Source organism: Bos indicus, chromosome 11 (assembly GCF_029378745.1).
Source record: "Bos indicus isolate NIAB-ARS_2022 breed Sahiwal x Tharparkar chromosome 11, NIAB-ARS_B.indTharparkar_mat_pri_1.0, whole genome shotgun sequence".
Classification (NCBI taxonomy): Eukaryota; Metazoa; Chordata; class Mammalia; order Artiodactyla; family Bovidae; genus Bos; species Bos indicus.
The window spans coordinates 67,955,605-67,969,399 of NC_091770.1; the positions used below are offsets into that span (position 1 = coordinate 67,955,605).

The 13,795-nt window shown below is 37.1% G+C and overlaps 1 protein-coding gene across 2 annotated transcripts in view; it reads left to right on the forward strand.

The window, feature by feature from the left end:
• The window catches only part of ANXA4 (annexin A4), a 74,881-nt gene extending 62,046 nt beyond the window's left edge, over window positions 1-12,835 (forward strand). For both annotated transcript variants that reach the window (XM_019970451.2, XM_070798919.1), the window contains exons 9-13: window positions 534-627; window positions 6,394-6,489; window positions 7,078-7,136; window positions 8,091-8,213; window positions 11,761-12,835. In XM_019970451.2, coding sequence (XP_019826010.1) covers window positions 534-627; window positions 6,394-6,489; window positions 7,078-7,136; window positions 8,091-8,213; window positions 11,761-11,820 — 432 coding nt within the window. In that variant the 3' untranslated portion in view covers window positions 11,821-12,835. The remainder of the gene's footprint in view (window positions 1-533; window positions 628-6,393; window positions 6,490-7,077; window positions 7,137-8,090; window positions 8,214-11,760) is intronic.
• Window positions 12,836-13,795: the final 960 nt, after the last annotated feature.

Consider the following 13,795-nt stretch of genomic DNA (forward strand, 5'->3'; position numbering starts at 1 on the left):
CAGCTGCTGGTTATAAATGAACAGTGGGGAGAGAAGCCACGTGCCACTAGAGAGAAGTAAATCACGGGTCATTCTAGAGTGGTGGTGTCCAGTAGAACTTTCTTTAATGTTGAAAATGTTCTACACTGTCTGTGTCTAGTATGGGTAGCCACTAGCCACATTTGACCACTGAGCACTTGACACGTGGCTAGTATGGCCGGGGGGTTGAATTTTAAATTTTCTGTAGTTAATTAAAATTCAAATAGCCACATGTGGTTAGTGGCTACCATATGGAACAGCCTGAGTCTGAGCATTCCTTTTGGGTCTTAAACCGAAGTCTGCATGTTTGCTCTGACTCTCCGGGAGATATAGAGTTCCATTAGTCTTATACCTAAGGAAAAATCCTGAGTCATTTCCACTCACTGCCAACACCACTTCTACCCCCGTCACGAGGAAAATAAGCCAACTCCCACTCTTTGAAGTTCTGGAAATATTTACAGATGTTCTGGCACCTTCTCTGTTGTGTTTTAAACTCGTGCTTTGTTTGGCTTCAGGACCTGTATGAGGCTGGAGAGAAGAAATGGGGGACAGATGAGGTGAAATTTCTAACTGTTCTCTGTTCTCGCAATCGAAATCATCTGTTGCATGGTAAGGCACTTGCTTTTTTTTTTCTAAAGAAACTATTTGAAAGATAGTGAAAATGATATTACCTGTAACTGATAAACTTTTTTCCTTCACTTGGTGCAAAGACCTAATTATACTGAACTGTCTTAAATGTCTTAGCTTGGAAATTGTTGAGTGCAATGATATGCGTGAGAGTCAATTGCTGGAAGATTAATTATGAGTAATTAGCAGATATGTTCATAGAAGTTTGGCATTCCAGTTTGTAGGAAACTCACTTCCATAGTCAATCTTTTTTTCTAAAGTAGCTCTATTTAAATTTAATTATATAAGACAAAATCTTTAGTACATCAGCAAGTATTAAAATAGAAATACTGGTTGACATTTATTCCTATTTGACATCCAAGTTGTAAAAGCTAATAGAAGTCATTTCTTTAGGGGGTATGTTGCAAAAGATGACAAGTGGATAATTTCAAATTTTGTTTCCTGTGTGTAAAGTTTCTGTTTTGCTTCTGATAGTACTAGTCTTTGTAATGTACTTTTGAGTTCTTTGGGGAAAAGGCACTATACAGTTGTAGAATATTTGTTGTCTGGTTTATTTTCTTCCTGTAAACAGTGATAAAGGTTTAGTAAGATATTTCATCTTTTATATAAGCTCTCTAGGTCTTTATGCTATATCCTAATTTTATAAACTCATCATGCCCTTATAATCACTCACAGTTTACAAAACTGGTAAGAAATTTGAGGCGAATGAGTTTGCTAAATTGAAAGCTTTAAATAATTGAAAATTACAATATATTTGAAAGTTGCAATTATTTCAGGTATTCCACACTGACAGTAAGTGATTATTCCAGTTATTAAATGTCATGAACTATCATCAGATGCAGGGCTTCCCAGGTGGCTCAGAAAGAATCCACCCGCCAAGGTAGGACACCCAGGTTCAATTCTTGGGTCAGGAAGATGCTCTGGAAAAGGGAATGACAACCCACTCCGGTATTCTTGCCTGGTGAATCTTCACGGACAGAGGAGCCAAGCATGCCACAGTCCATGGGGTTGCAAAGAGTCAGACACGACTGAGCACGCAAGCATCATCAGATGCACCAACTTCTGATTCAGCTCCCTATTTTTTTGCCTTCCCTTGCCTGAGTATTAATAAAGCACATATCCCCCTGGTGATACTTTTCAGGAACTGCATGTCCTCAGAAGTGGATTTAATACAAATATTAATATATTTTTAACAATTTTCACTTCTAGGCACAAGTCAGTGGTGTAACTTGTGCTTGTAAGTCACTGGAAGAAAATCTTTTAAGCATTATTTGAACAAAGAAAACATCATAGTTTTCTTACCAACCAACAATAGTGAGGATTCATAATAACTAAAATTTTGTTAATTCTCTATCTTCCAGGTGCAGTGCTTAGTATATTATGAGTATTGTTTGCTGCAACATAACAATGAAAGCAGACATTATTTTCCCCATTTTCAGTTCCATTCAGTCGCTCAGCATGTCCAACTCTTTGCAACCCCGTGGACTGCAACATGCCAGGCCTCCCTGTCCATCAGCAACTCCCAGAGTTTACTCAAACGCACATCCACTGAGTCGATGATGCCATCCTCCACTGTCCCCTTCTCCTCCCGCCTTCAGTCTTTCCCAGCATCAGGGTCTTCTCCAATGAGTCAGTTCTTCGCATCAGGTGGCCAAAGTATTGGCGTTTCAGCTTCAGCATCAGTTTTTCCAATAAATATTCAGGGCTGATTTCCCTTAGGATGGGCTGGTTGAATCTCCTTGCAGTCCAAGGGACTCTCAAGAGTATTCTCCAACACCACAGTTCAAAAGCATCAATTCTTCGGCACTCAGCTTTCTTTATAGTCCAACTCTCACATCCATACATGACCACTGGAAAAACCATAGCCTAGAGAATTACATGAACTGCATAGTCCATGGGGTTTTTGTTGGCAAAGTTTTGTCTCTGATTTTTAATATGCTGTCTAGGTTGGTCATAACTTTCCTTCCAAAGAGTAAGCGTCTTTTAATTTCATGGCTGCAGTCACCATCTGCAATGATTTTGGAGCCCCCCAAAATAAAAGCTGTCACTGTTTCCACTGCTTCCCCATCTATTTCCCATGATCTTAGTTTTCTGAATGTTGAGCTTTAAGCCAACTTTTTCACTCTCCTCTTTCACTTTCATCAAGAGGCTCTTTAGTCCTTCTTCGCTTTCTGCCATAAGGGTAGTGTCATCTGCATATCTGAGGTGATTGATATTTCTCCTGGCAATCTCGATTCCAGCTTGTGCTTCCTCCAGCCCAACGTTTCTCATGATGTACTCTGCATATGAGTTAAATAAGCAGGGTGACAATATATGGCCTTGATGTATTCCTTTCCCTATTTGGAACCAGTCTGTTGTTCCATGTCCAGTTCTGTTGCTTCCTGACCTGCATACAAATTTCTCAAGAGGCAGGTCAGGTGATCTGGTATTCCCATCTCTTTCAAAATTTTCCACAGTTCATTGTGATCCACACAGTCAAAGGCTTTGGTATAGTCAATAAAGCAGAAATAGATGTTTTTCTGGAATTCTTTTGCTTTTTCGATGACCCAACAGATGTTGGCAAGTTGATCTCTGGTTTCTCTGCCTTTTCTAAATCCAGCTTGAACATCTGGAAGTTCACTGTTCACGTACTGTTGAAGCCTGGCTTGGAGAATTTTGAGCATTACTTTGCTAGCATGTGGAAGAAAAAATGAAAGTCACTCAGTCGTGTCCGACTCTTTGGGACCCCATGGACTATGCAGTTCATGTAATCCTCTAGGCCAGAATACTGGAGTGGGTAGCCTTTTCCTTCTCCAGGGGATCTTCCCAACCCAGGGATGATCGAACCCAGGTCTCCCGCATCGCAGGTAGATTCTTTACCAGCTGAGCCACAAGGGAAGCTAGCATGTGAGATGAGTGCAATCGTGTGGTAGTTTGAGCATTCTTTGGCATTGCCTTTCTTTGGGATTGGAATGAAAACTGACCTTTTCCAGTCCTGTGGCCACTACTAAGTTTTCCAAATTTGCTGGCATATTGAGTGTAACACTTTCACAGCATCATCTTTTAGGATTTGAAATAGCTTAACTGGAATTCCATCACCTCCGCTAGCTTTGTTCAGAGTGATGCTTCCTAAGGCCCACTTGATTTTGCATTCCAGGATGTTTGGCTCTAGGTGATTGATCACACCATCATGGTTATCTGGGTTGTGAAGATCTTTTTTGTATAGTTCTGTGTATTCTTTGCCACCTCCTCTTAATATCTTCTGCTTCTGTTAGGTCCATACCATTTCTGTCCTTTATTGGTGCCTATCTTTGCAAGAAATGTTCCATTGGTATCTCTAATTTTCTTGAAGAGATCTCTAGTCTTTCCCATTGTATTCTTTTCCTCTATTTCTTTGCATTGATCACTGAGGAAGGCTTTCTTATCTCTCCTTGCTGTTCTTTGGAACTCTGCATTCAGATGGATATATCTTTCCTTTTCTCCTTTGCCTTTTGCTTCTCTTCTTTTCCCCATTTTAGAGTAGAGAAAACTGAGGCTTAGAAAATGTGTCAATTGGATTTTTTAATTCCAAGTGATACACACTAAATAATTACATAGGAAAAGAGGAGACAATATAGAATGGGATAAAAAGGACATGGAAAATGCTAGCAGTTCACTGTACTGAAGAGAGCTGAACAGCTCTAGAAATCAAGGCAGTTCTGGGAAATCTCAGTAGAAGGGAGTCATGGATTCATTTCTAAGGCAGAGTTTTCAAAAATCAGGTTTTCATTAAAAATGCTGATTCTTGGATTTCTTGGTCCAAGAATCTGCCTACCAATGCAGGGGACATGGATTCCATCTCTGGTCTGGGAAGATTCCACATACCGTAGAGCAACTAAGCCCGTGTGCCACAACTACTGAGCTGGCATGCCCTAGATCCTGTGCTTCTCGCAACAAGAAAAGCCACCGCAGTGAGAAGTCTGAGCCCTGCAACTAGAGAATAACTCCCACTCACTCCAACTAGAGAAAGCCCAAGTGAAGCAATCAAAACCCAGTACAGCCAAAAAAAAAGTAAAAATAAAATTAAAATGCTGATTCTTAAACCCCTACTTCAGATAGGCTGATTTAGAATTTCTGAGAGTGACACCCAAGCAGTTTAACGGGTTTCCCAGGTGATGCTTACATTCTCCGAGGTTAAAAATTACTGTGCTTTTAGCCATCCTCATGGTCTGCTCAGTCAAAAAATTTCCAGGAGAGTAAGGCTGACTGGTCCTAGTTGAATGAACTGCTCACTCAGTTGTTAGAGCTTATGGTATATGTTAGTGAAAGGAGTGTCCCTGGTCTGACAGTCCTGTGAGAATCACTGATGGGGTTGTGGGATAACGTTCCAAAGAAAGCAGTGGTAAGAAGATAAAACAGATACACACTCTAAGTAGGCTCCAGGGGAGGCAGCAAGAGAGGAAAATATGTATATAACATTTTAAAGTGTGTGTGTGTGCTTAGTTGCTCGGTTGTGTCTGGCTCTTTGCAACCCCATGGACTGCAGTCCACCAGGCGCCTCTGTCCATGGGATTTCCCTGGCAAGAATACTGGAGTGGGTTGCCATTTCCTCCTCCAAGGAATCTTCCCTACTCAGGGATCAAACCCACCTCTCATGCATTGGTAGTTGGATTCTTTACCACTAAGCCACATGGCAAGACCCTTAACATTTAAAAATATTTAAGAAAGGAGAGAATTTTTAGTTATGTTAAAGTCTATTAAAAGATGCAACCAGATATTATCAAATGTGACTAAGTTTAGAAAAGGTTGACTTGCTCTAATCTAAAAATATATAGTTGATTTACAATGTTGTGTTATTTTCCACTATGCAGCAGTGATTCAGTTATGTGTATGTGTACATGTATATATATTCTTCTTCAGATTCTTTTCCTTTATAGGTTATTACAAGATACCAAATATAGTTCCCTCTGCTCTACAGTAGAATATTGTTGTTTATCTATTTTATATATAGTAATTTTTATCTGCTAATCCAAGACTCCTAATTTTTCCCTCCCCTGCATTTTCCTTTTGGTAACCATAAGTTTGTTTTCCATATCTTTGAATCTGCATCTGTTATGTAAATAAGTTTATTTGTATCTTTTTTTTAGATTCCACTGATAAGTGATATCATATAATATTTGTTTTTCTCTGACTTCACTTAGTATGATAATCTCTATGCCATCCATATTGCTGCAGATGGCATTATTTCATTCTTTTTGATGGCTGAGTAATAGTCTATTGTGTGTATATGTGTGTGTGTGTGTGTGTGTGTATTTATATATATCACATCTTTATCCATTTACTTGTTGATGAACATTTAGGTGCTTCCATGTATTGATGTAAATAGGAATTACTCTAGTTTTGATGAGCTGAAAGGAAGATGAATATACAGGTGATTGCCAAGGCAAAAATTAAAGAAGAGACACATTCTGCTTATTAAAGAAACAATGAGAAAAGAGTGTCTCTCCAGATACACTCCACTCATAAATCTCCACTTTATTTGGTGAAAACAGAGTCCCACAGAAGGGAAATGACTTGGCTTATGTCTTCCAAGATTCATGACATTCCTTCCACATCTCCTCTGGCCCATTCCACTTGTTGTAGGCACCCTGGTTCTCGCCCACGTTGCTAACTAGTTTCCTCTTGAAAAATGCCAGAGAATAACCAGTAAAGTGTAGTTAAAAATGCTCTTTCTAGTAAACATTTTAGTTTCCTCTATTCTTTTTTTTAATTTTTTATAATTGTTTGTAGTGTTTGATGAATACAAAAGGATAGCACAAAAGGATATTGAACAGAGTATTAAATCTGAAACATCTGGCAGCTTTGAAGATGCTCTGCTGGCCATAGGTAAGCTGGTAGGAAATGGGGAGTGGAGAAACAAATGTTTACCGACTTTCCTCCTTGTTCTCAATTTGTCATCATGGGTTGTAGACATTTTTTTTTCAGGGATAAAAATTTTTTTAAAGCACTCGTGATGTGCAAGCCAGAATTTTAAGTGAGAAATACTATATACAGCCTGATTGTTATTGTACCATGTGGCCTTATATATTTTTATATCCTTTGTGCCTTTATATCTCAATACATGGAAAGGTTAATCCTGTACTAGCTGCTTCTTGCAAGTCTGTGAATGGTTAGAACTAATAACTTTCATATGGTACAGATAGCAATAATCTGTTTGAAACTTTTTGGTGCCTTTGCTTTAATGGCCTTTATTAAGTATTTCTTCAGGAACTTGACAATAAATTGAGGGTACTTTCCACCTATGAAAATGCATTTAGCATATGCTATGCTCATAAAACATTGTTGGCTACATTTTTCCAACAAAACAATCAAGAGATACTATTTCAGACCTTGTAGAAACAATGAGAACAACTGTCACTTTTTTCTCATAGATTTTATCTGTAAATTTTTCATTTTTTTTTATTCTCTTGACAGTAAAGTGCATGAGGAACAAATCTGCATATTTTGCTGAAAGGCTTTATAAATCCATGAAGGTAAATGGCCTCATTGTTGGTGTCTGATTTTGGCTACACAAAGTAGCCAAAATCAGCTTGAGCTATTCAGTTCAATTCTTCAAATACTTCACTGAGTGCTTGCTAATAATAATGCTAGATAATATGTATTAAGTACTTACGTAATGTGTGATCACTCTTCCTAATGCTTTATATGTACAATTTTATCCCCACAACAGCTCTGTGGGGCAGGTACCATTACCAACTTCCACTTTATAGATGAGAAAACTGGGGCATAAAGAGGCTAAGCAATTTGCTCAGGGTCCTAATGGAGCAGGAATGCCAACCCTGGCAGACCGGCTTCAGAGCCCCAACTCCTAACCATGAATGGTACTCTGTGCAAGCACTCTTGCTGAGGGGCAAGAGAGATCAAAATCTGTCCTTGTTCTCAGAGAACTTTTAGCCTTGACAGGAAGGCAGGTATGTGCAAAACACCATAAGAACAAAACAGAATGTAAGACATCACTGAGGATCCAAATATAGGGACACAAAGGAAAGGGTATTTAAAAAAAAAAATTTCTTTGGGGGTGAGGATCGAAAACGAATTTATAAGGAACTGGTATATTTAAGCAGAGCCTTAAAGGAAGTTTTACATCAGAGGATTTTACATGGTAGGAAGGATGGTGAAGCTGTGAAGGGAAAGATGACATGGTGGGTGGATCACTGTAGGTGAGGCAGGCGGGCTGGAGAACACAGGGTATGTCTCTAGAAGGGCAGAGGGTGGTCTCCTCTGGTCGGCACACGGAGGGTTGAAAAGATAAGCTGGAGAAAGCCTTGAGCTCTGTGAAGAAGAGTGACATTCCACGGGCCCCTAAGGTTGTAGTCCAAAGGACGTCAATGGAAGACTAATACATAGTCTTGCCTTGATAGACTAACAAAGGGCCCTATCCGAAAACCAGCTCAGCTCTCTATGCAGGGATCTGGTTTCTTCCCTAGGGCTTGGGCACCGATGACGACACCCTTATCAGAGTGATGGTTTCTCGAGCGGAGATTGACATGTTGGACATCCGGGCAAACTTCAAGAGACTCTATGGAAAGTCTCTATACTCCTTCATCAAGGTGGGTCGTGGGAGTCAGGGAAGATGCTGATGAAAGGAGCAGGTTCTGACCTAGGTATTTAGACACTTCCTATCATCTCCTTCTTGTCAGATATCTTTCCCTTTAAAGACGGTACTCTCAAATATTTCCAGTCTCTCTCCTTTCACATGGATGTGAACCTTTCTGCCTGGTTAGAAGCTGAAAATACTTGCCTTCTAAATATAGTAATTATTTCATGTGGATCCCAGACAGAGAAAGATTATATTTTAATGAATGGTCTTAAGAGCACAATTTCCATTTCTACCTGCTTACAGTAAAAGGTAAGCTACTGAATCAGTCATCCAGAACCTCATCCTGGGCCAGCTGAGGTCTGCTGAAAATAAGTGAAAACATGATGGTTATCCTGGATTGCTGTTCTTTACCTGGCACCAGACATCTCATCCTAACATGGCGTGGGGAGTAATGAGAAATGATTGACATTTCTCAAAACCCCTCATTACTGGGATTTTGCCTTTGAGGAAACCAGAAGGAATATGAAATATGAAACCAAGACTCATGTCCCTAGAAGCTGGTGTTGCCAGCACAGTAAATGTCAAGTCAGGATTTGATCTGTGAATTAAATATTCTGAATCCTACTCATAGCTTGGAGAGGTGTAGCTACTGGGTGATTTGAACTGCAAAGTTTCTAACTATGTCTACAAGGCATTCAGAAACTTGTTTCTACTTCTGTACAATCTGTGAGGTCATTTTATTTTGCAGTGCTGAAATATAGCTAGCTGTAAGTAAAACAATTTTAAGATTCAAGGATGACCGTACATGAAGCTATGGGCAAATATTTGTAACATATAATATAGGGTTAATATCCCTATCTGAAGAGTTTGTACAAATTACTAAGAAAAGGAAAAAAAATCCAAAAGGAAAACCTGGACAAAAAGAAAACATGAGCTCTATGATAGATGAAACACAAAATGGACACTAAATTGGACAATGTTTAATTTCACTAATGATAGATTACAAATAAGAATGGATCATCATTTTTCACTGAATACCTTAACAAAGTTTAAAGAGATCATAGCCAGCATTGAGAAAGGCTTCGGGAAAACTCACCATCTATTACGGAGGCACTGTAAACTAGTCTAACTTTCCTAGGAGGCAACTTGGCAATAAATGCTTAAAAAATAAACTATGCCTCTTATTTAGCTATTGTTAATGTTTAAGAATTTCTTTTTTTTTTTTTTTAAGAATTTCTTTAGGGGAAATAATAAGATAAAGGTACACTAATGCACAGAGTGGGAGAAAATATTTACAAATCATATCTAATAAGAGTTTACTATCCAGAATATATAAAGAACTCCTACAACACAATAACAAAGAGACAGACAGTCCAATTAAAAAATCACAGAGGGTTTGAATATCTTCATACCTACTACCATGGTTATAATTAAAACAAAAATGAAAAATAACAAATGTTGGTGGACACATTGGAACCTTGTGTATTGCTGGAGTGAATGTAACATGGTGCAGCCACTGTGGAAAAGACTTTGGTACTTCCTCAAGTAATTAGACATAGAATTACCGCATGACCCAGCAGTTCCACCTCCAGGCATATATACTCAAAAGAAATGAAAACAAGCTTGTACACCAATGTAAACATTATTCATGGTAACCAAAAAGTAAAAACAACCCAAGGGTCCATTAATAGATGAATGTTTACAGTGTGGTAGATACATACATAAAATGAATGAAGGTTCTGACACATGGATGAGCTCTGGAAACATGCTAAGTGAAATAAACCAGACATAAAAGGACAAATACTGTATATGATTCTACTTACATGAAATATTTAGACTAGGTAAATTCATAGTGACAGCAAGTACACTAGAGGTTATAAGGGGCTGGAGAAAGAGGGGAACAGGAAATTCTTGCTTAGTGGTTACAGAGTTTATTACATATTATTTTCATTTTTATTAACCAATAGGGGATGACTCAACTTATGGAAAGTCTATACAGTGGAATACTACACAGACCCTAAAATGATGGGGTAAAAAATACTGACTTGGGGAAACAGCTCAACAAATATATTTACATTATGTGTTTTTATATGTATAAATATGCAAATATATGTACTTACACACACTCATATCATACAACACTGGAAAGTCTAAAAATAAAGACTACGTGGCCCATTCAATAACAATTGCCAAAAGGAGCAGGATAGAAATAGAAAATATGTAAATAATAGAAAAAAGACAGAAATGAGGTTAAAAACATAAATTATGATAATTAATAAACTCCCAGATTAGGTAAAAATACAAAATCCTACTGTATACTGTTTATAAAGAACTGAAATACAGTGATATGTGAGAAGCTTTAAAAAAAAAAAGCCAGGGAAAAGAACATTAGACAAATGAAAGGAAAGCAGGGGTTATACTATAAGTAAAAAGAATTCAGGACTTCCCTGGCAGTCCAGTGGCTGAGACCCTGGGCTCCTGATGCAAGGAGCATGAGCTCAGTCCCTAGTTGGGATCCCTCGTGTTGTGCGGCATGCCCAGAAAAAAAAAAGAATTTAAGGGGGAAAAGCATTAAACAGAGAAAAAGTGGACCACTGTATATTGATGAAAGCTACACATTACAACCAAGATTAAACTACCATGAAACTTTAGGTGCCAAACAGTATTGCATTCAAATATACAAATAAGAAACTTGAGACTTCAGAAGAAGATGTTGATGGGGATACTTTGGCTGGATACGTGTAACACATCCTTATCTTTTGACAGATCAATGAGGCAAAGTATCAACAAGGGTGTGTTAAGGTTTGAATAATATACATTAAACTTTGAATCCAATCCCATCTTTTCTAGTCACCCATGAAGCACTAACAAAAACTGATCTATTATTTAGACCATGAAAAATTCTACGTAAAAATTATTTCTCCTTTCTAGAAGGCTATTTTGCAAACCATATTAAAGGAAAATACGTGATCATTAATCTGGCAATTCCCATTTTATGAAAATTTATTCTGAATAAATTATTAAGAAAATGCACAAAAATGTCTGTTTATTACAGCAGTGTTTTAAATAGTGAAAAATTGGAAACAACATAAATATCCAATGGGGGGAGATCAAATAAATTATCTTACCTATGTAAAATGGAATACTCTGTAACCATTAAGGAATGATGTTGTGGAGGAATATTTAATAGTGGGAAATTAGCAATACTAAGTAAAAAAAACAGAATACAGATGAATACTACAATCTCATCATGTAGGAATCTATATGCAGAGAAAAAAGGAAGGATATACAAAAACTAAAATGTTAGGCATAGTAATCTCTAGATGTTGGAATTATGGATCATTTTTATATTCTTTTATGTCTATTTTCTACATTGAACAAGTGTTCTTTTTGTAATAAAAAATAACAAATATCATTAAAAAACCTCTCCTAGAAAAATCCAGGCAAGACTGGAAAAGTTAACCTAGGTGACTTTGAGCTGTATATTCTATTTTGAAGCCTGTTTCTCTGACTGTAACTCTGCTTTTCTTCTCCCCCTCGCCACCCACCTCCACCAGGGTGACACATCCGGAGACTACAGGAAGGTGCTGCTCATTCTCTGTGGAGGAGATGATTAAAATCCAGAAAGCCCAGGAAGATTCCCTACACTTTGAATTCTTTTTAACTTAATTTTCTACACTGCTATTAGCATTATCTCAGAATGCTTATTTCCAATTAAAACGCCTACAGATGCCTCCTAGGATATAGCCTGTATTATTATTCATCTATAATTACCCACTATGATGCTTTAAAGCTGTACTTGCATTTCAAAGCTCATAAAACCTAAAAGGAGATTTCAGATTAGAAATAAGAATGTGCTCCATGTTTTCAACAGATCTCTTCCTGTTTGTGTTTCACAGAAATTGGGATATATTACATTATTTCATATTTTCTTTTTGGAGAAAACTATTGAAGTGGGAGACTGTTCTAAAATCTCTTTTATTCCCTCATTCTATTATTAAGAGTGGCTAGTAATTTCTTGATTTGAAATTGTCATCGTCTAGTTAGTAAGAATAGCTAACCAGTTTGATATTTTACATAATCATTGTTTGAAAGCATCTACACATCTGCTTTTGCTTGTTTAGGTTTTCATATAAAGTGCTAGTTGATCTTAGTACTAAGTTCAGCATTGGAGACTCCCTCCATCACATCTTACATTAAGGTCAGGTAGACTCTCCAGGTTGAAGTATAACAAATTTACTGACTTGTCTGAACAAATTCAACTCTGTGGTTATACAGATCATATATGTCTGACTACCAAACATAAATGCTGAACATTCCACAATATTAGGGTTAATATAATAATAATAATGGTCTTAAGCCAGCTTGAAGATGAATGTGAAAAAATTAAATGTCAAACTACATATTCTGGTGATGGTGTAGTGCTCTGAATTTACATTTTTGTGCTAAAAATAATTTTTTAAATCATTTTTAATTGTGTTGATTTGAATACTTGCATTTGTTGATTTACACTTGCACTGTGGCTTTCAACTCTAGAATTATTGTAAAGGTGTACTTGGATTTAATTTAAAAGTTCAGTTTGCATACAACACAGAAAAATAATTCCAATAAAATATGGTGTCTTTCAAATTAGGTATATGCTTTCTCTGTTTGACTTTTCTGCTTGTGAGTTTTTTCATCCTGGATTCTGAAGTGAGATCTTTTTGAAGGATTTATGTCACTCAATTTCTATTAGAAAGTACAGCATTAAGAAAAATAACATATTTACCCTTACAGCTGTAAAACTAATGTTCACATATACCAAACTCTACTTAATGATAAAAAATAGTATATTTAATTTATCTCTGAAAATGAGTGATGCTCTCAGTTCTACTAAGTAGAACATTCATATTAAATAAGAACATTTGTATTTTTTGTTCATTCTGTAACATTTATTGCATTTTGATGGGTGAAGAATAGGGATTTGTTTCTTCTTGCCTACTGCATGTGCTTGACTATTGATGAAAGCTATTTACATGAATATTTAGTCACTGCAGTTAATTATAGGAAGTAGTACTGCTGCTTCAATACCTACCTAGCAGAGCATGCAATCTCCAGGTCTTTATTTAGCTTTGGAAGCACTCCAAATTTTTGGTGATTTTATCTTTAAATTACATTGGTTGACCAAAAGAGTTCATTCAGGTTTTCCCATAAGGTGTTACAGAAATACTTGAATGGACTTTTGGCCAACCCAATATATGACTTAGCCAGAATTTTAAAACAAATTGTATATGTTGATGGGAAGCTTTCTAGAGAGGTGGTAAAGCCACCCTGGAGGGAATGATTGTTAAGTTGAACAAGCACGACTTTGTAATATGCTTAGGAAGCAACTTAGTTTTTTTCTCCCACTATCCATTTACATTTATTCATTGAGTCTAGTTCTTCTCCTGTCTTTAGATGAAAATTCTAGATAGAGGATAGGGTTGTGACTTTTCTGGTCATTCTTAGGTTTTAAAAAGTCCTACTGTGCAGGTCATAAAATAATGTCATTTCAGTAATTAATGTTTTCAGTTAAAATTCCAAACTTCATTTACAGTTGAGGCTTCTCCCCTT